At 51.2% G+C, this 20,649-nt stretch overlaps 1 protein-coding gene across 1 annotated transcript; it reads right to left on the minus strand.

Moving 5' to 3' along the window:
* Positions 1–870: 870 nt before the first annotated feature.
* PLA2G4D (phospholipase A2 group IVD) lies at positions 871–19,447 on the minus strand. The gene is made up of 20 exons (XM_034994602.1): positions 19,442–19,447; positions 18,457–18,529; positions 18,131–18,267; positions 17,418–17,549; positions 16,648–16,688; positions 16,244–16,286; positions 14,858–14,921; positions 14,395–14,531; positions 13,521–13,631; positions 13,364–13,401; positions 13,049–13,184; positions 12,617–12,753; positions 10,971–11,193; positions 5,205–5,322; positions 4,728–4,865; positions 4,393–4,500; positions 4,060–4,251; positions 3,619–3,785; positions 2,778–2,964; positions 871–1,685 (listed from the first exon to the last, which is right to left on the minus strand). Exons 1-20 carry the CDS (start codon positions 19,445–19,447, stop codon positions 1,459–1,461), a joined length of 2,415 nt encoding a protein of 804 aa, XP_034850493.1. The 3' UTR covers positions 871–1,458.
* Between the last annotated feature and the right edge of the window lie 1,202 nt (positions 19,448–20,649).

Raw genomic sequence — 20,649 nt, forward strand, 5'->3', positions numbered from 1 at the left:
CAAAAGCACAAGCAGCAAAAGAAAAGATAAATGGCAGCATCAAAATAAGAAAGCTTCTGTGCTTCCAAGGATATCCTCAGGAAAGCGAAAAGGCAGCCCCCAGATTAGGAGAAAAACTGCAAATCATACATTGGACCAGGGATTTGTAGCTAAAAAATATAAAGAACTCTTAACAATAGTAAAAAAAACACATGATCCAATGAAAATGGGCAAAAGATCTGCATAGACATTTCTCTAAAGAAGATCTACAAAAGGCCTACAGTATGTGAAAAGGTCCCTAACATCATTAGTCATCAGGGAAAGGCTGATAAGATACCACTTTACACCCACTCTGATGACTGAAATCGAAAGGCAGACAATAGCGTGTGTGCTAAGACGCGGAGAAATTGGAGCCCTGGACAGGCCGACAGGAACGGAAAATGGGGCAACAGCTTGGGAATGGGCTGGCAGGTCCTCAAAAGGTGAAGCTGGATTACATTATAATCCAGCAAGTGCACTCCTAGGTAGACATGCAAAAGAATGGAAACCATTGTCCACATACAGACTTGTACATGATTGTTCATAGCAGCCTTATTCAGAACAGCCAAAGATTGGAAACAACCCAAGCGTCCGTTACCCAATGACCATCAGGTAAAGTGTGGGAATTTTATTCAGCCATAGGAAGGGATGAGGCATTGATGCCCGTTCCCACGTGGATGACCCTTGCACGCATCATGCTGAGTGAAGGGAGCCAGACACAAAAGGCCACATATTGTATGATTCCATGTATAGGAAATGTCCACAATAAGCAAATCTATAGAAACAGAAAGTAGATTAGTGGTTGCCTAGGGCTGGGGAGGGAGGGTTGAGGTTGACAGCTAAGGGGTGAGGGGTTTCTTTTGTGGGTGATGAAAATCTTCTCAAAATGACTGTGGGGAGGTTTGCACAACTCTGTGAATACATAGTAAAAGCCATCAAATCGTACTCTCTAGAAGGAGGAATTATATGGTATGTGGATTGTATGTCACTAAGGTTGCTTGAAGATAGTATAAAAGAAGAGTGAGAAAGAGGAGGAGGAGTCGAAGAGGAGACTCTCAGGACACAGTGTGATTCCTGATGCCTGGAGCCACCTCTCAGTCAGGACCCTGCCCTGCCTGTCCCCACCCCTGGTCTGACATCTGTAGCTGGTACCCCAAATCCGTTCGGCTTGGCATGAAAGTCGTCACATGTGAACATTTGTCTGGTCGGACCAGCTATGCTGCACTTTGGTCTGGCGAGGAGTTTACTTTCAGCTCCTCTCAAGCCAGTGATGAAGGTGAGGGAGAACTTGGGGGGCCGTGAGACCCGCTGCAGAGGAGGCCCAGGCCTGGACAGCCCGGGAACCCCAGCCCAGCGAGGGCTGTGGCCATGCCTAGCTGAGCTTGGGTTAAGCCCCCAGCCCGCAGAGGGTCGTCAGAGTGCTGGGGTCCCTGAGCAGCCTCACTTCTGTGCTGCTGGAGGCCTGGCCCCCAGGGCCCGGTGCTTCACGGCAGTTCTCAAGGCCTGCAGAATGACGCTCTGGCTGTTCCGTATGTTATAGTCACTAAGCTGCAGCAGGCGGTCAAAGTCTTCCTCCTTGTAGGTCATGTTGAACAGGGAGTAGGGTGAGGTGGTCCCAGTGAGATCCACCTGGCCAGCTGGGAGCTCTGCAGGGCTGCGCCGGACACCTGCCCAGGGGTGAGAGGGGTTAGGAGCAGGACCCAGAGGCCTCCAGAGCTGGGCAGAAGGAAGCCTTGTGGCTGGGCACAGGGGTGCGCTGCTCCTCACTTTCCTCCCAGCCCTCTGTGTCCTTTGCCCAGAAATAGAAATGCAGACAGTAGGGTACGATTTTGAGATATGAAGGGTTTGCTGCTCCCCACATTTCCTTGTGGCAATGCACTCCCACTTTTGGGGCAACCCAACAGTCTCTCTGTTTCACCTTCAGGGTCAAGATGGAAACAGCTGGACCACAGTCAGTCAGCTTAGTGAAGGATTCTTAAAACACATGATGGAAACAAGAGTCTGAAAACCAAAGGGATTTTTGCTTTTTAAGAACCAGTCTTAGTTGAGACAGAGAAAGAGAGAATTCTAAGATGGGGGCTGAGCCTGTTAAGGGTAAAGCTGGAAGGTTTGGAATTAGAGCGGGAACCAGAAAGCCAGGAATAACAGACAAAAGCAGAAGTGAGGCTTCCCCACCAGAAAGGGCTGACCAGTTGGCGGAAGAGAAGGATTGGAAGGCATGTGATGAGGGTTTACATTTCAGGGACCCCAGAGTAGAGGCCCACCTTCCCGAGAAAAGACCACAGGCTGGGCTGGGGTGGGAGGGGAGAAGCCAACTGAAATCCCAAGTAGTGTCAGGAGAAATCTGAGAGCCCGGGGCCCGGGGCCTCATCGTCCTGGCTGCCTAGGCCTCCAACAACGTGGTGCCCAAACAGGCATTGGTGGAGACGGCTGCAGACGGGGACAGTGCAGGAAGGCCTCTGGAAGCAGGGATTCCCACATACCACCCCAGAACAGGAGAGCAGAAGAGCCCAGGTGCAGCTGGGGGCGGCGGGGGCCATAGGAGCCTGGGGGCATGACAGGACAACAGCACGGTGACTTTGCTAGCAGAGAGCCCCTGCAGGGATGTGGCATCCCCACAGAGACCAGCACACTGCTGTGTTCAGAGCAGGGCCTGAGGACCCCCTCCCTCCGCCGGCCGCGGGAGCACTGGGAAGGACGCAGGCAGTGCCTCTGAGGGTCAGGCTGCCGGGCCGTGAGGAAGGGAGGGGATGCCTTACCTGGGGCTGAGTGGTCCCTGAAGGAGGCGTTGACCAGCGGGAAGTGCAGCAGGACCGGGGCATCGGGGCAGGAGGGGTCTGAGAAGAGGTGGCACTCTGTCGGCTGGCGTTGGTCCTGAGGGCTGGGCTCCACTCGAGGGAATGGCAGTCCCCGGGCCCGGCAGTACATCTCAGTCTGCTGCAGCACCTGGTTGGGGGGAGGGGGGCCCAGAGAGAACCGGCTACTTCCTGGTCGTCTCAGGTCAGTGGTCTAGAAAATGCTAGAGCCCCAGCCCAACTGATTGCTCAGTGTCAGGACAACCTGGTCCTGGCCTCTGTGTGGTCCAGTTAAGATACATGGTGTCTCCTCGGAGGGAGGCAAAGGATTCCAGCAGTCTGCCATGTTGTTTGGTTAATATCTTCAGGGGAGGCACAGACCTAGCACCCCTGCTTCCATTTGGGATTCTGTTGCAGGTTATGCAAATCCCAGAGCCTGGAGACCTCAGTAGGGGACCCACTTGTGTACCAGGGCCCTATTCCTGCCCCCAGCCCGCCCTGCTCCTGAGTGCCCAGGGAGGCCCTGAGGGGATGGATGTGGACAGGCCAGGGTCTCCTTCCAGCTTCATCTAGCTGCTCTTCTTGGGGTGGGCGCAGCGAGCTTCTTCCCTGTCCACCTGTCCTGGGAGCCCAGGGCCCCAGCACCTCCACAGCCCTTCCCAACCAAGGGCCCTGGCAGGAGTCTGTGAGTCAGAGCCTGTCACCCTTCCCTCCCCTTGGGGACCCAGGAGGTCAGGGTCAGTGGCCCCTGGAGCATGGCCTGGCTGCAGGGTGTCTGGGGTTTCCATGGGGCAATGAGAAGCACCTCAAAGGGTGAGGGTAGGGAGTAGTCGAAGGAGAGAATGAGGTCCAGCCTGCGGCCTGGCCGGAACATGGAGGGACAGCTGGTGTTGAGGAAGTAGCCGGCATCTACCAGGCAGAGCCGGGGCTCCTGAGGGGTCAGCTGGCTAGCGGTGGAGTCTAGCTGGCAGTCTGATGGGGGAGGCAGGTAAGAGTCAGAGGACAGCCACTCTGCCACATGTCTTCTACCCTTCACACTGCATTTGCCTCCATGTCCCCTTCTGTCCTCTGGCGTCACTCTCTGTAGGCACACGCCACCCCAGCCCTTCCCAAGACCTCTGCAGGCCAACCCCAGAAGGGGATGCTGTGACCCGCCCCCCAAGTCCTCTGCCAGTCCTAACCACGGTCCACGTCCCCCCCGGGAGCCCAAGCTTGCTCCCTGCGGAGACACGGCGGGGGCCCTTACCTGCCCAGGTCGAGAAGTCTTTCTGGCTGTTGTAGCCCCTGTGCAGCTGGAGGCCCCGGAGGAAGTTGCAGCTGTGCTGGTGGAGCGGCCTGCCTGTCAGCAAGCCCTTAAACGCCTTGGCCAGGGCCATCCCGGGCTGCAGCCATGAGGCCTCCAGCCGTGAGGAGGTCCTCAAGGAGGCAGGAGACTCCTCTGGGCTCAGAGAAGCAGACCTTGGTCCAGTGAGAGGCCTGGAAATGCCTGGCCCTGCTTCCCCTCGGAGAGTGCCCCTCCTGCAAGCATCTGAAGAGGAAGGCGCTCATCCCAGGCTCCCCTCCCAGCCCGGCTTCTTACCCACGTTCCTGATCTTGTCCTTGATGTGCTGCTTCCGGGTGTCATCAGAGCTGAGGAGGTCATACCAGACATCCAGCAAGTTCAGGGAGAAAATGTTGCTCCAGATACCTGAAGGCCAAGCCCCCACAAAAGTCAGCCTCGGCCTCCCATCACGCGGAGGGCGGGGATGGAAAATGGGAGGCAGGTGGGCTGCTTGGACAGTGGCTCTTCCCCACAGCCCCCCCCCGGTGGCGCCCCACCCCAGGGGCTCTGCCAGACCCGGCTACAGGAATCATGTCCAGTCAGGGAGGCCTGGCCCAGGACCGGCCAGAATCTTCGGAGTAACCACCACTCACCTTCCAGAAAGCAGATCCGGGACTCAGGGAGCCTCCTCATCAGCCGCCCCATGAAGAACTCAGAGCCGAAGAGCTCGCTAGGGACGAAGGCTCCATACTTCAGGAACCCCACCTCGTAGGGGGAAAACTCCACCCACTCTATGGGAACAGGAGTGAGAGGCGGGAATGAAAGGAGAGTGGGCTGGGGGAGCCCCAGCTCTGACAGGGGCCAAAGATGCTGCCCCCCAGTAAGCCCCACCCTTCTCCCTGCCTGGCTGACTCCCTCCATCCAGCCCCTTGACCACATCCCCACCACCTCCACCACCAGGACAATGAACTCTGCTGTCTGGCTCATCAGCTCATCAGAACCGCCTCCCTTCCAGAAGGCTGAGCAATCTGTGTAGGAGTTTCCTGTTTCAATTCTCTGAAGACCCGCAGGGTGCACAGGAGGTGTGTGTGTGCGTTGGAGGGTTACGTGAACGGGGCTGAAGACTGTACCCTTGAAGTCGAGGGTCTCCAGATTGTTCTCTTTGACATTGAGGCTCAAGTAGAGGGGTAGAGGGTTCTGGCCCTGTTCCAGTGCAGCTCTCTGTTCCGACAGCTTCTGATCCATCACCTGCGGTGGGAGGCATGAGGGCCTAGGTGTGGTTGGAAGCGTCCTAGAGGCAGCAGCTCCACCAGGACTGGGTGGAGGAGGGGCACAGCCTGAGGGTGAGGCAGCTCTCCACTGGAATTTGGGTGGCATGGGTGAGTGCATTCATCCAGTTCCCACTCCCACCCCCATATTCTGACCAGATGCAGGGTCGCCATGGAGGGCTATGGAGGTTGTGCACTGCATATCTCAAGAGAATGCCGTTCACAAGGACTATGGTGTCAATAGTGACACCCCACCTCTGCTCCTGCGGTCCTTGGCCCCATCTTTATGGGTTGAAGGGTGGAGGGGATGTGGACCCTGATGCACAGACACAAAGACACACACACACACACACACACACACTGCTTTCCAGAAAGGACACAGGAATCCCATTTTAGTATACACCATAAGCTCTGTCAGGGGATGGGCTGCCTCTTCTAGATTCACACGAATGCAGTCCAATTCTCGGCCCCTCCAGAATGCTTTCCGGGCATCCTTGCCTCCCCCTTACCTGCCCCCCTCTTTCCTGCTTTGCACAGTATGATGTTGTACCCCATTGTTTATTCTTGCCTGTGTTTCCAATTTTCTCGTCAATGGAACACCAAGTTCTGCCTTGATGGCAGGGACTATGGCTTGCCTTTTGGGAGAGCCTCCCAGAGTTCTAGGGGCACAGAAAGGTCTCGTTGTATCCCGGACCAAAGACGCCAATAAGGTTCCTGTCCAGCGTCAGCAAGGTTAATGGTGGTGGCTGCCTGGAGCCGCCCTTGGGAAGGAGTCCGCCACAGGCCGTGGCTGCTTCTGACGGGGTGGGACGTGTACCACAGATGCACAATCCCTCTCTCGGGCTCTCTGAACTGGAAGGCACCTCACTCAGCAGCTAGACCTAGGGGTTCCCAGACCGCCCAATCCGCCCTTATCATCTGATTTACCTAGAGGATGTGCTAAATAGATTAATAGGTTACTTCTGAGAATCAGCAGATTCTCACTGAGGAATCTGTTTCTTCAATCTCCCCAGGTAATTCTGATGATCAGCCAGGTGTGTGTCCCAGGATTCTAGCCCCACCTTTCCAATGAGGAGTCCCCCTCCCACACCCGTGGCAAGGCCCCAGTGTACTTCTTCCTCCCAAAGACCTCTGTCACTGATGGGTCATCTTTCCCCCTAGTTCCGCAGGGGTACCCTATAGGACCTGAGTTATAGGGAACCCACAGGAAAAATCCCCCAATGTGGCTCAAGCCCCTGGCGCTATGCATCATAGCTACAAGTCAGTCCTGCAGGTGTGAGTGGATGTACATACTGAAGTGGGGCGGACCTTGATTAATAACTGCGATTTCCCTTCTCAAAGTCTTTTTATTCAGGAATCCTGTTTGCCTGCTCTTTGGACATGTAAGATGAGGGGAAATGTGATCTTTTACTCCAGATGCACCATTTCTGACCTGGGGGAAAAGGGTCAGCACATCCCTCCATCTACTGAAATACCCAGTATTCTTTTTCCTTTTAATAGCTCACCAGTGGTGGCAGGCCTCTGGATCTCCAGGCCCCCCGTTTCCAAATGAGCATCCCCAACCCTGCAGAGCACGCCTCTGATGATGACTCAAGGGTCCCCTTGAGGTGTGGGGGCTGGGTGTGGTGTTGACCATATGTTGACATGGTCTAGGCACTGTATGGGCAGGGGGTACTAATGGCAAAACCTTTTTGGCCAGAAGTGAAGAAAAACATGTAAGACCTTCTTAACTCAGGAAAAGGCAAGAGAAAAGCTATGAGTTTCCTCCTGAGGAGTGGTGAGCAGCTTCTAAGCAGGTCAGTGCTTGTCAGCAAAAGATTAAAGAAAAAAGTTTGAAAGACATAGTTTTAATATACCAGATTATAACTGGTATATTTTACAAGCACTTTTTCTTTTAACAAAAACTGAAGCAATATTATAGAAGTGTGTAGACTAATAAAGTTCTGTATAAAGTTCAGGGTACACTATTTCTGTAATAATAGTATTAATGAAATTGTTATTTCTTATGGAGTTATATTTTCTGACATTTAAAATGACTTTTGGAGTTGTACATTAGCATAAAATAGAGATAATAAATGCTTTTACCCAAAAACTTAAATTTGAAATACACACTAAATTTGTCTGATTAGGGCGCCTGGGTGGCTCAGTTGGTTAAGCGACTGCCTTCGGCTCAGGTCATGATCCTGGAGTCCCTGGATCGAGTCCCGCATCGGGCTCCCTGCTCGGCAGGGAGTCTGCTTCTCCCTCTGACCCTCCCCCCTCTCATGTGCTCTCTCTCATTCTCTCTGTCTCAAATAAATAAATAAAATCTTAAAAAAAAAATTTGTCTGATTAAAGAATTATTTTAAAAAGCATATAATGAATGTTAGCTTTAAGAGATAAAGCATAATAACTAAAAAAAAAGAATATTTGAGAAGCTTTAATATTGAGACAAAATTTTTAAAACCACATGGGTGCTCATTTTTAAGGATGCATTGTTTGTTCAGTAATACCACAAGATTTCTTCTGAACCAAAAACACCCTAAACCTTATTAAGTTTGTCTTTTAAAAAAAGACTCTAAACCTTGTAGATAATACCATGCATTAAGTCATTACTGAAGGATCAAATGGTAATTAAATAAAAGTCTTTATAGCTTTGGATCAAACTGCATTTTTTAGCACCTCATAAAGTAAACTGTTAAAACAAGCTTCTCCCAACTCTACAGTAATTAATTGTCACTACCAGGCAGAACAGTCATTAATAAAACACAATACCCTCACAACTGAACATGAACTTAAAATACAGATCTAAAGAATACATAGGATATATTAATAAAGTAAAAATACTTCAAGTAGTTACATTGGTTTTATAAATTAAATACCATTTCAATAAAAATTCTTTTTTTAAAAAAGATTTATTTATTTATTTGAGAGAGCGCGCATGCGCATGGAGGGGAGGGGCAGAGAGAGAGGAAGATAAGCCGACTCCTCACTGAGCAGGGAGCCCCACATGGGGCTCCATCCTAGGACCCTGAGATCATGACCTGAGCTGAAACCAAGAGTCTGATGCTTCACCAATTGAGCCACCCAGGCACCTCTCAATAAAAATGCTAACATTTCCCATGAAACATAACTAGCTGATTCTATTACACGTATAGAAGAGCAAAGGGCCAAAAGGAGCCAGGGTAATTCTGAGAAAAACCAAGGTGGTGAATGGGGGTAAACCTGCCCTATCAGATACCAGCATGCATTACCACCGTAGAGTCTCTAAACCAGTGCAGTCTTGGCACATATTAGAGAATCAGCCCCATTGGAATGGAAGAGAGCTCAGGAAGTGTCCCATGAATATATGAAAGCTGACAGAGGACACAAGTAGTAATGCAGATTTGTGGAGAAAAAGGTATAAGTGATATTCGGAAAGTTTGCAATCCATATGGAAAAAAAAAATAAAACAGGGTTTGTGTTCACATCCCTGAAGATATATTAAAGATTAAATTCCTAATTGTGAAAAACAAATCTTTAAAACTTTTATAAGGATACATAGGAAGATATTTTATAACTTTAGGAGAGGGAAAGATTTCTCTAGGGAGACTCTCAAAGCACAGACCATAAAGGAAAAGAATGATACACCAGGTTATATTAAAATTATGCATCAAAATCTAGTGGAACTCATAAAGGATTAATATCCAGAATCCATAAGGAGCTCCCACAAAATAATATTAAAGATGAATTAACAGAAAAATGGAAAAGGACTTGAGTAGGTAATCCATGGAAGAGGAAGTCCCAATGACAAATATACTTGAAAATAAGATCAGTCTCACTAAAAATCAAGGAAATGGAAAGCCACAATAAAATTTTGTATGACACCCATAAAATGAACAAAAAACTAAAAGTCTGAAGAGCATGTAGAGAAAAAGAAACGATGATACACTAATGGTGGGAGTGTGAATTAATGAAACCTTTTTGGAGAATGATTTGGCAATAGGCAGGAAAGCTGAAGATACAAGTCCCCAACTGCCTAACAATCCCACTCCTGGGTATGTATCTTGGAGGCTCAGAGAATCTCTAACATTTGTGCACAAGGAGACTTGTTTGAAACCATCTGTGCAAGTAACATTGTATTTTTCTTAAGGATGTATAATAAAAGGTATATACAATAAAATATATAACAGAGGTAAATAAAGTATGTTATGTAATTATATGTTATGTATTACATGATACAATCATGTATACAGACTGAAGATATGCATGTGATGATATGGGACTGGGGAGGCATCCACAGGGGAGCTTCAATTCTTTCTGTAACATTCTATTTCTTAGCCTGGTTGGTGAGATTGTGCATATTCATTACATTATTCTTTATGCTTTATGCATTTTCTTAGGTCTGAAGATTATTATAATATTTAATGATAAATATTATTTTTGTAAACTAATACATAAAAAATAAGAATGGTTGGTAATTTCCACGTAGCATTGTTCTTACCAGCAAGAATAACATTTAAAGGAAAAAATCCAAAGCAAATTCATTTTTGGTTAGTTTACATGATAATCTTTCTTGGTCAAACTCCTGATACCCAAAGATAAGAAAGGTAAGAATCCTTCCTCTGCTAATATATTTGATAGTTTACTTTTTTATTATGAATGTTAAAGATACTTTTTGTGTGTTTTAGTCGTTTCAAATGCTTCAAAAGAAATGTTCAGATAATTATCTGTGGTAAAACAATAGTGGGAAAAAAATAACTGATTTTAATAATTGTATCAGTTAATGTAAGATTTAACAGTGGACTTACTAAACTTTCCTTAAAGAAGCAAGTTATAAAAAGTGTATCTGCTCAGTTTGGTCTTCATGGCATTACAATAAACAGTAAAGAAATGTAATAGCTGGGGCACCTGGGTGGCTCAGTCGGTTAAGCCTCTGCCTTCCGCTCAGGTCATGATCCCAGGCTCCCTGCTCAGCCGGGAGCCAACTTCTTCTTCTCCCCCCGTGCTTGTGTTCTCTCTTGCTATCTCTCTCTCTCTCAAATAAATAAAATAAAATCTCTAAAAAAAGAAAGAAATATAATAGCTAACAATGCCAACTCTATGCCAAAGCACCACTGAGTGTTCACAACAAGCCTGTGAGGTGAGTACTATTCTCAATCGTCCCCACTGAACAGATGAGAAAACCGAGGCGCGGAGAGATCAGTAACTGGCGAAAGAACACATAGCTAGTAAGAGGCACTGAGATTAAACCTGGGGAATCTGGCTCCAGAGTCTGTGCTTTTAACACTACCATGAAGATATAGAAGAAGAAGACATTCTGTATTGCAGTATTAATAAAATAAAAATTATTCGAGCAATCTCACGGACACTTAAACATAATGTGAAAGTTTTGTTTGCTTAACTGACTTTGGCATTGACTCGTCCCTAAGCTCTTGAGAGATATAGAAATCTCTGTTTCATGGCAAAGAACTGAAAAATAGCCTGACTCAAAAGGGCAGCATCCCAAAGTACAGTAGACACTGAGACACTGCGATCCCCGTGCCGTCTCCCCACAGATCCCAGCCCCCCTCACCCTGTAGGAAATGCGCATGCGCAGTAGCTAACTGCGAGGCTGCCCCAGCGCTGCAGGTGCACGCACGTTGCGCCTTGCCAGCATTGGTGCCCTACCTGGCCGTGCAGCATGAACTCCAGCACGAGAGCCCACAGGTCCACAAAAGTCGTGGGGTGGCCCTGTTTGGCCCGCAGCTCCAGCTCTTGGTGGTAGCTCGCAAGGCGCTCTGGGGAGAAGGCCTCCATCTTGCTCTTGACCAGGTGCTCCCTGGCGTATTTGATGGGTCCTTCGAGGTCCTTCTGTGACCACTCAGGGTCCCCGTAGAGGTGGGCCATTGCCCTGGGAGAATAAAGGGACAGTATGGTGGGGGGCGGAGGCCCACCTTGGCTCGCTGCAACATCTCCTTCCCACCCTCCCACTTCTCCCAATGTGGTGATCCTGCAGCCAAGGCCCTGCCCATCTGGAAAATGTGTCTCGGGGTTTTCTTTCAGATCAGCCCTATCCAATATAAATATAATGTGAGCCACAGATGTAATTTGAAATTTCCTAGGAACCACATTTTGGAAAAGTAAGAAGAGGGCAATAAAAAATTTTTTTAAAGATTTTATTTATTTGACAGAGAGAGACACAGCGAGAGAGGAAACACAAGCAGGGGGAGCGGGAGAGGGAGAAGCAGGCTTCCCGCTGAGCAGGGAGCCTGATGTTGGGCTCCATCCCAGGACCCTGGGACCATGACCTGAGCTGAAGGAAGACGCTTAACAACGGAGCCACCCAGGCGCCCCTTAAAATTTAATTTTAATAGTATTGTCTTAATTCAGTATATCTAAAAATTCTCATTTCAACATGTAATCAATGTAAAAAATTAACATAAATTTATATTTTTTCTAGCTAAGTCTTCGAAATTCCCTGTGTATTTTATCTATATAACCCATTTCAATTCGGACTAGCCACATTTCAAGTGGTCGATAACCACATGTGACTAGTGGCTACTGCATTGTACGGAACAGATCTAGACTCTACACCCATCTTCATGGGCCTGTCCTGAAGCCTTTAAGACTCTGCTTGTCAACAGCTGTCACCTAAAGTCCTCTGAGTTTACTCTCCTTTTACTCCTTAAAGTCACATTTCAATAAGACTCAAAGGAACGAATCTCTAACAGTGAAAAGTCCCACCTCATCATAGGCAGGGTGGGGTTATAGGGAGGCAATGTTGTCTTCAGGTAAGAGGTAAGATAGTATCTCTTCATCTAAATTTCTCCATCTATACTATAGGGATAGCAAAAGAAACTACCCTAGAGAGTGTTACAAGGATTTAAATGAGATAATAATGTTTAAAGAAAAAAGAGCTACCGAATTGGAGTTCCTGGTACATGTCAGACAAGGTAAGTGTTTTACTTGGGCTGCCCCAGGACAATCCTGTGGGATAAGTACTACTATTACCCCCGTTCTGGAGATGAGTCAACTGAGAATCAGAGGAAATCAGTTGCCCAGTAAGTGGTGAGGCAGAGACTCAGACCCCAGCTCCTCCTGAACCAGCTGCCTTGGGCCTCTCCAGTAGCATGGAATGGTGTCCCCCAACGCCTCTCTCACAGGAGGACCTCTGTAATATCTACTTCCTCCCTTCTGAGAAAGCCACCTGGCACATACCAGACTATACTGCTCAGACCCACTTGGCTTCCACACATAGAGGGGTTCCCCGGTGTCTACTCCATTCCCCTTTGGGACCTGATCATCTCTGCTGTTCCAGTCCCTATGGCCCTCACCACGTAGAGCCCGAGATGCCGCTGAAGTAGGTCACACAGTCCAGGAGGCCTAGCTTCTGCAGGGCCAACAGGTGGCCATAGAGAGAGGTCATGGCCCGGGCACCTCCTCCTGTGGCCATGATGCCCACAACAGGGACCTGGACCGACACAGACATAGGCTGGCTTAACCAGGACCAGGATGTGGGGAAGGGACCTCGGGGCAGGGCCTGATGGAGTCGGGGTTAGACCTAGCACCCAGCCCCTCCCCCAGGAAGTAACAGCTCTTGGTCCTGGACAGGGCCTGAAAAGGAGTGAGAACCCCAAAGCTCACCCCCACCCCCCACACAGCCACTCCCATCTCTGCGACTGGAGCGTCTGGAGAGGGCAGCAGAATCAGGTACTTCCTTAAGGCAGTCCAAGGTATTGTACCCACATTCCCCAGTACCCCCAAACCTCATCCTCCTGTAGGTCTCTGTCCAGCTGCAGGGCCTGCTTGAGAGCCTTAGCCACCACTTGCTTCCTCCTGCTCAGGAAGGCTTTCTCCTCTGCGCATAGATCGAAGCCCAGGTGCACAGCCAGCTCCTCAGGGCTGGGGCAGTAGAGGATCCACGGGTCAGGGGCACTGCATAGCTCAGCCACTGGCTGGCCAAGCCCCTGACAGCTGCCAGATTACCTCCCTGCTCCCAACCCCAGGGGCCACCCTTTCCACAGCACTCCCTGCCTCACGACCACCCCACGCCATCCCCCACAGATATGAATGTCTCTTACCAGCCCTCAGTCTTGAGCTGCAGCTTCACTTTTGGGGTCTGAAATCAAAGCAAGAGTCTGGACTAGAATATCCTCAACCCTCAGGGGAATGTGGGTACCCCCTGGGGGCCCCATCTTTATTCTCACTGGCACTTCCCATCCAGTCGAGGCCACTTACATTTGTGGCAGGAATGTTAATGGTCACTTCCTTTCCCACAGCCAAGGACCTCAGGGGCACAGTGAGGTGCCCAGCTGACTTGTCTGAATTCCAGCCATTGCTTGCAGAGCTCTGGAGGGAAATACTCATTCAACCAAACCTTACTGAGTATCTAGACAGTGATCCAGACAGACACAGTCCCTCTCTGATAATGTAAAAATAAGCACAATATTTACAGTTATTATAATACTTATAATTACTAATTATTAAAATACTTGCTGATATTTTTTGTTCTAACTGAATTATGTATCTGAATTTATCACAAAATAGGTAGTGAACGGATGTTAGCAAATGCTACAAAGGGAAAAAAGTGTTGTAAAGGAAATGAGCAGGGTGATATGATACAATAACGAAAGGTGGGGTGTGTGGGGTCTATTTAAGATGGGGAGTCAACAGGGGCCCTTTGAGCTGAGATCTAAAAGAGGAAGAAGAGAAGGAGGCAGCAGCCTTGAAAGGAACCAGAGGAGAACACAGAAGGCCCTTGGCGTGTTGGGAAAGCAGGAAGAGATAAATATGGCTGGGGCATCATGAAAGAGGGGGAGCATGGAACAAAGTGAGGCAGCAGAGGTGGGCAAGGGCCAGGCCGTGCAGGGCCTTAGAGGCACCGATCTGGGAATTTCTTCTAAGAGTATTGATGCAGGCGCCATTGAGAGGTTCAAACCAAGTCTGACAAGGCAGGGCAGTCCCCGGGCCCACGCCAGGCTCCTGGCAGTTCTCCCTGTCTGCCAAGGGCTTGGTGCTTCACTGGGGGAGGCTGGCGAGCCCACGGGGGCCTGGCGTTGGCCTGAGAGGGGCCCGCGCCCACGGCGGGGAGAGCTCCAAAGCCAAGACCCACCCTCAGACGCGCGCTCAGGTTGGCCTCTTGGGCTGCCATGTAATGAAAGCGGAAGGCAGAGGCTGGGCCCAGAGCAGATGTCTGTGTGTCTTCATAGGACCCCTTCAGCTCCAGCTCCAGCTCCAGCTTGTCCTGATCTAGGCGGAGAGTGGGCAGATTAGCACAAGGGCAACAAGAGCCAGGAATCCGAGCAGGGACCCCAGGAAACTGGCAGTATTGCTCGGGCATGGTCAAGACCTGGGAGTTTGGACCACGGTAGACAGGATTCTGGAGAGCGCCCTCCCCAGCCCCCATGGGACTCCCACCTCCTGCAACACACCCTCTCTCAGGTCAGGGGGACCCTTGAGCCCACAGACCTGTCACCCTCATGCTGTGTGAGTAAGAAAGAGGCTCTGCTCGGCTGCTCGCCTGCCGCCCCGCACAGGTGTCCCAGCCACCCCATCTAGCAGAGAGCAGGCCTCACCTGTGACTGTGGCCGCGCTCCCGGCGCTGTCCAGACAGACATCCAGGCAGGACAGCTCTCGGGCCTGGGGCAGACCACATCGTGGGCCGGGGGCTCGGCAGGGGAAGCTGAGGTCCCCTCAACTTCACCCTCTGAGCCCCAGGGATCCAAATCCACCACACACAGAACAGGAAGCGGGGTCCAGCGTGGGATTGGAGGGCCACCCCCTTCCTCTGATCTGCTAGGACTGCTGAGTTGGGTGTTCTGGAGCAGCTGGGTGAGCCCCGCCTCCACCCCGTGCACACCCCCAGCTTTCAAAGATTTGCCAAACTTGGGGGATCTCTGAAGGCCGCCCGGCCCTCAGGCACCGTTCTTTCTTCTCTGTGTTTCTCTGTGGGCTCAGCCTGAGAGTGCCTTCCTACCACAACGGCTCCCAAACAGTAGTATGCAAACCACTGGTCTACAGGATGATGGAATGATCTCCCGGCTGTCCTCCAGTTGACCAGCTTGCCAAAGGAGCCCGCTGCATTCTCTGTAAGGCATGTCATCTGACGCCCGCAGTCCACCCAACTCCTGACTGACTCCCGCACACAGGCTGAGTTTAGCCTCCCACCACTGGTCTCCATGCCCTCAGATAAAAAGCAGCTGCCGTAGGCATGATGATTTTAACGTGCATTTGTAAAAGTAATACTAGCCCATGAAGCAGGCCCTTGTACGACCCTGAGGGTAGAGGCCTCCTTCAGTCTGGGGCTCTAACAGCCTTCCCTCACACTAGGCCCGGCCCTGCTCCCCGGTCATGCCTGCGTTGCTGGCCTGCAGCCTTTGAGTGGAAAGCTTCTCGGGCCTTGTTTACCACGTTCCTGACCGCTGCAGCTTTGTGAGCTTGCTCTGTCTTCGAAGAGCTGACCAGAACTCTCCACCGGCTCAAGGAGGAGCCGACTGACCCCCTGACTCTACCCCAGCGCCCCCAGGTTGGAAGCGCAGCGCACTGGAAACTCCTTCCAAGCCTCTGCTGCTGCAGTCCTAACACCCCAGTGGGACCTGGCTCGCGTGACTTGCCCACCACCCTCCGGGGCTAAGAACTAGCAGTCCATCACAGGGGATGAAACACTGTCAGGAGCACCCGCGATTCCCCCCCACTCCCTCAGCCGCCAGCCTTGGGCCAGAACCTCCCCCCAGCAGAGCCTCGGCCTCCCTCTCTCCATGTTCCCCTAAGGCCCCGGCCCCTCCCAGCTCCCAGCCCCCAGCCCCTGACCACCGCCCCCGGTGACCACCCAGCTGGGAGGCCAGAAGTGGTCTTACCACAGTGCCCTGTCCCTGCCTGTCCCTTCGGCACCCCCCAACCTCAGTGTCGGCTCTGGGGCCCCTCCCTCAGCTCCCCTTTACAAGCCTGGGGAGGGTGGTTACCACAAGGACGCCGTTGGTGATGAGGTTTTCTGGACAGTCTGACCTGGAAAAATCACAACATCTGGAGCTCAGCCTGACAAAGGCAAACGCTCCCTGCACTGAGCTGCCCCCTCACAGCACGGCCTCCAGCCCCCTTGGGGCCTCCCTGGGTGATGCAAAGGGACCCTAAGTCCTGGATACCATTCAGGGTGAGGGAGGTGCTTCTGAAGACTGCAATGTGAGGACAGGGAGAGTGGCGCCAAGGAGCCAGTGACCTTCCTCTCCTCATTCCTCTAAGAGGAACCCCCCCAACCCAAACTGGCAGGGGTGGGGACACAAGGGACAGAGAATCTGGGTCAAAGACAATTTCCTTAAATAAAGCCTGGGTCCTGGGACACTCCCTGGGCTGTGTGATGATTACTCACGTTTTTTCCAGCAGGAACTCCACATCCAGCTCCCCCTGCCCCTGAAATCAAAGATGAGCAACTCATCAACATTTACACATATCTTCACAGCTGACACAGTTCTTTGAACTTGTATTGTCACATCTCGAGCAGTCTTTCAGGGAGGCACGGTATTACAATTCTTCCCACTTTACAGATGCAGAAATTGAGAATTGGGGAAAAGACGGGCTGCCCGCCCAAGTTACCCACAGCTGATAAGTCTGCAGGGAACAGGTCTCCCTCGTTGGCAGGGCTGAAGGAGGAGGTGAGGAGCACAAGCCAAAAGAGGCTTAAGGATGCCCAGGGCCCATCCCCTGTTCCTCTTGAAGGGGAGCTGACCCCAGAGCCCTGCCCTCCCATTCCTCAGCCTTCACCTGCTGGAGAAGGAGCAGAGACCTTCATAAAGCAGGCCTTGGGCACCGCAAGAGAGCAGTGAGCAGGAGTGATGGAGCCCCCAAATGCCAAAGGGTTAGTTACCCTGAGCTGGGTTTTGATTGATATAGGAAGTTCTCCACCACCAGAAACCTTCCTCGGAGTGGACTAAAATCTCTGCTTTGAGTGATTTCCGTCTAGTTAACAGTCTAGTTAAGCCTTCTCCTTTCCTATTAAAAATGTAAATATCTCTGGGAGGGGCTTCCCTCTTTCTGTGAACGCAATCAGCACAGCAGCATTCCAGAAGGGAGAAGCTGTGTAACTTCCTCGGTCTGGAGTGCTGAAGGGTGGGGCGCAGAGGGGTGGGACTCCCCACTCACCTGGGGACCAGCGGAGAAGGTCTTCCGGAGCAGCTCCCCAGGGACGACTTCTGAGACGTCATAGAGAACTTTGAAGCAGGCATCATCCTCCGGGACTGAGTCTTCATCATAGACATTTAACTCCAGAACATTCTAGGGACCCGAGAACAGCAACGTAGCACATTATTTACTCATCACTGTACTCCATACCTGTTGAGCCTTTACTTGATGCCCAGGGTCGGAAAAGATTATTATGCCTCCACACTTTTTACTTCAAAATAAAAATAATAGTAAAACTTTTAAAAGCACTAAAAGGAAATCTGACAAAGTTCCTAATCTGCCCCAGCTAATTTTTATTTTTATAAAAAATAAAATTATTTCAGCATTTCCCCACCATTGCACACCACCCCCCCTTTGCGGGTCCCCCAAGGCACCGTATGTACCAGGCGCTGTGTTATGAGTCTTCCATGCATTATCTCATTTAACCTCATAACAGCTCCGTCAGGAAGGGATTCTTAACTGCCTCCATTCCACAGATGGGCTTAGAGAGGACCAGCAACTTGCCAGAGGTCAGGCTCACAGCCACATGGTGGATCACATGTTCTCTCCCGCATTGCACACCCAGGCTGGGAACAAAGTCACTCCTCCCCCGTGTCTCTGACTGAGCCCTGGAGGAAGGTGTGCTCTGAAAGAAGGATACAGCTGGTCCTTAGGTGGGTGGTCCCGGCCTTTACCTTGACCTGACTCTGGATTAGGAAACTGAAGGTCTCATTCCATACAGGATGACTGGTGTTGGTGATAGTTTTGGTCTTAAACTTTGTTCCAGGGACGGTTGGCAGCTGCAGGGTCACATAGGGGTCTGCCTCACTCACTGGCAATGTCAAGAGAACAGGGTAAGAGAGAATTCCTTACACTCCTCTCCAGGGGCCTTGCCAGGTTCCTACCATGACCTTGGCGGCCACTGTGGGCAGCCCAGCCCAGCCCCCAAGTTCTCACCTGGGCCTTTCCCGTAGGGCCTGGTCATCTCTACACCCCTAGAGCCCCGGAAATAGTTACTCACACAGGTCAGTCCAGCCCAGGTTCCGTGCCTCCAGGACTCGCACAGTGAGCTGCCAGCAGGCAGAGGCCTCCCCCTGGAGAGAAAAACAGACTGCTCTGTCCCTCCTGCTCGGGCTCCAGCCCCACCCCTCTGTGCTGAGGTTTCTCCTCACAAGCTCAGTGATGCTGCCAGGCATTTGGGGGCAAACAGCCTTTGCCCACCACTGTCCTCGGGGCCGTAGTCCTGGGCTGCAGCAGTCAGGGCAGGCAGACCAACGGGGGGTGGAATCTGTGGGACCCCCTCCCCTTCAGGGACAGAATTGCACAGTGTAGAGGTGACAACAGGGAAACGAGGACCGAGGAATGGTCACCACACTGGACATGTACTAAAACCCTGGGGAGGCCACGTCAGCCCACAGCCAAGCACAGCGAGGAGGAAGCAGAACCTGAGTGGGCACGGGCTCATGGGGGCAAAGGGAGCAGAGGTGGTGAAGGAAAAGCAGAAGGCAAATAGGGTGTGCCAAGTCCTTCTGGGGACAGGGCACAAGGGGGCTCTCCTCAAATCCCTACTGCTGAGGTCCTTGCCACTGCCTGGAACCCCGGGGTGGGGTGCTTGTGTTTCTGTTCTTCTTGAGGCCTAGCTATAGTTTGCTCTTTCTGGGTGCCCTGCACCAGTTTCTTATGGTAAGCCCCCGCCATCTGAGGCAGAGGCGGCACTGGGCTTGCAGGACCGACATTCGGCCCTGCGGGGTCCTGGGAAACAGTGTTGTGATGAAACCCAAGAGTTCTTCTGCTTTGTGCCCTCCTGTCACCGGTCCCCTCCGTGCCTGTGACCCCGAAGTCTCCTGCCAGGAACCCGTCTGGGCTCTGCACAGGTGCTGTCTGCTGAGGGTTGCCTCAGTGTCCGCAGACTGTCCATTCCCATAGGGAAATTTAAAGGATGATGAGGCCACAGCAAAGCCACTCAGGACTGGTGCCCTGTGGGTCCTCGCATCTCTCTCCTGCACCTTCATGCTGAGTGTCTTTGTCATTCCTGTCAACTTTCTGGAAGAGCACATGTGATACCCCAACCTTCCTACATTTCTGCCCCCCCCCCCCCCCCGCCCCTCCTCCCCCCAGGGCACACTGGTTTCTCCCTTCTTGGGGATTAACTCCAGGGATGCCAGCAACATTTTGACTCTAGGGGCCTTAAGCCAGAGCTTATAAATGGCAGAGATGTTACGGCTTTTGAGACACCTGGCTCTATTTCCTCCCTGCGCCCAGATCCATCACTGCCCACCACAGAGAAAGTGCTGGCTGGGCTCCCGGGGCCTTGGACAGAGCTGAGCTTCCGTGTGCACACCAAGACAGGGGAAGGACAGAGGCAGCCCAGACTCCCCTCATCCCTGAGACCACAGCCTGTGGGTGGCTCTAGAGCCCACCGGGGCTACTACGAGGTGTCCCCACCTGCTCCTTTCCAGCCAGTCACCATGCCCAATTTAAGCATCGTTGCCCATTTCTCTCTCTGGTCATCAAGAGCCTCTCAACCTCAGAAAGCCCACTGTCCCCTAGCAGGATATTTTTCCCAGGGTGAAACCCCATTTCTTATTACCTCTAAAACCATCACCAAGACAGAGCACCATAGGATGGGCTGTGACAATAAATACAATGACGGGTCATTACTCGGGGAGGTCGAGTGGAGTGGGCAAGGCAGGCTCCCAGCCAGGATATCTTGGATCTAAACCTTGGTCCCCTGCTTACTTGCTGTGTGACCCTGGACAAGTCACTAAACCTCTCAGTACTTCCATTTCCTCATAAGTAGTGGGACTAATTAATAGAGGCTAAATGTGTTAATGCCTGTAGAATGCTTAGCAAAAAAGTAAGCAGTTGCTAGATAATTGGTCTTATTACTATTTATTAAGTGCTTGTTATATTTCTAGGTGCTGTACTAAGCAGGTTATGTATTCCAACTTGATTTATCCTCCCGACACCTCCTAAGATAGTACTCTCATTTCCTCCCATTTTACAGACGAGAGAATTGAGGCTTAGAAAAGTTTGCATAGGCCACAGAGTTAGCAGGCGACCTAGGCAGGATTCAAGCCCTTCTGTCTTCAAGGCCAAAGCTCACATCCCCTGTACTGCTCTACCTCCCCAGGACTTGGCTCCTTTGTAAAAGCATGCAACTTTCCCCCACTGCCCTCTGGATATCGAAACAGAATTTCTTAGATTTGTTTTA

This window comes from Mirounga leonina, unplaced genomic scaffold, assembly GCF_011800145.1.
Source record: "Mirounga leonina isolate KUSES-001 unplaced genomic scaffold, KU_Mleo_1.0 Mir_91, whole genome shotgun sequence".
NCBI lineage: Eukaryota > Metazoa > Chordata > Mammalia > Carnivora > Phocidae > Mirounga > Mirounga leonina.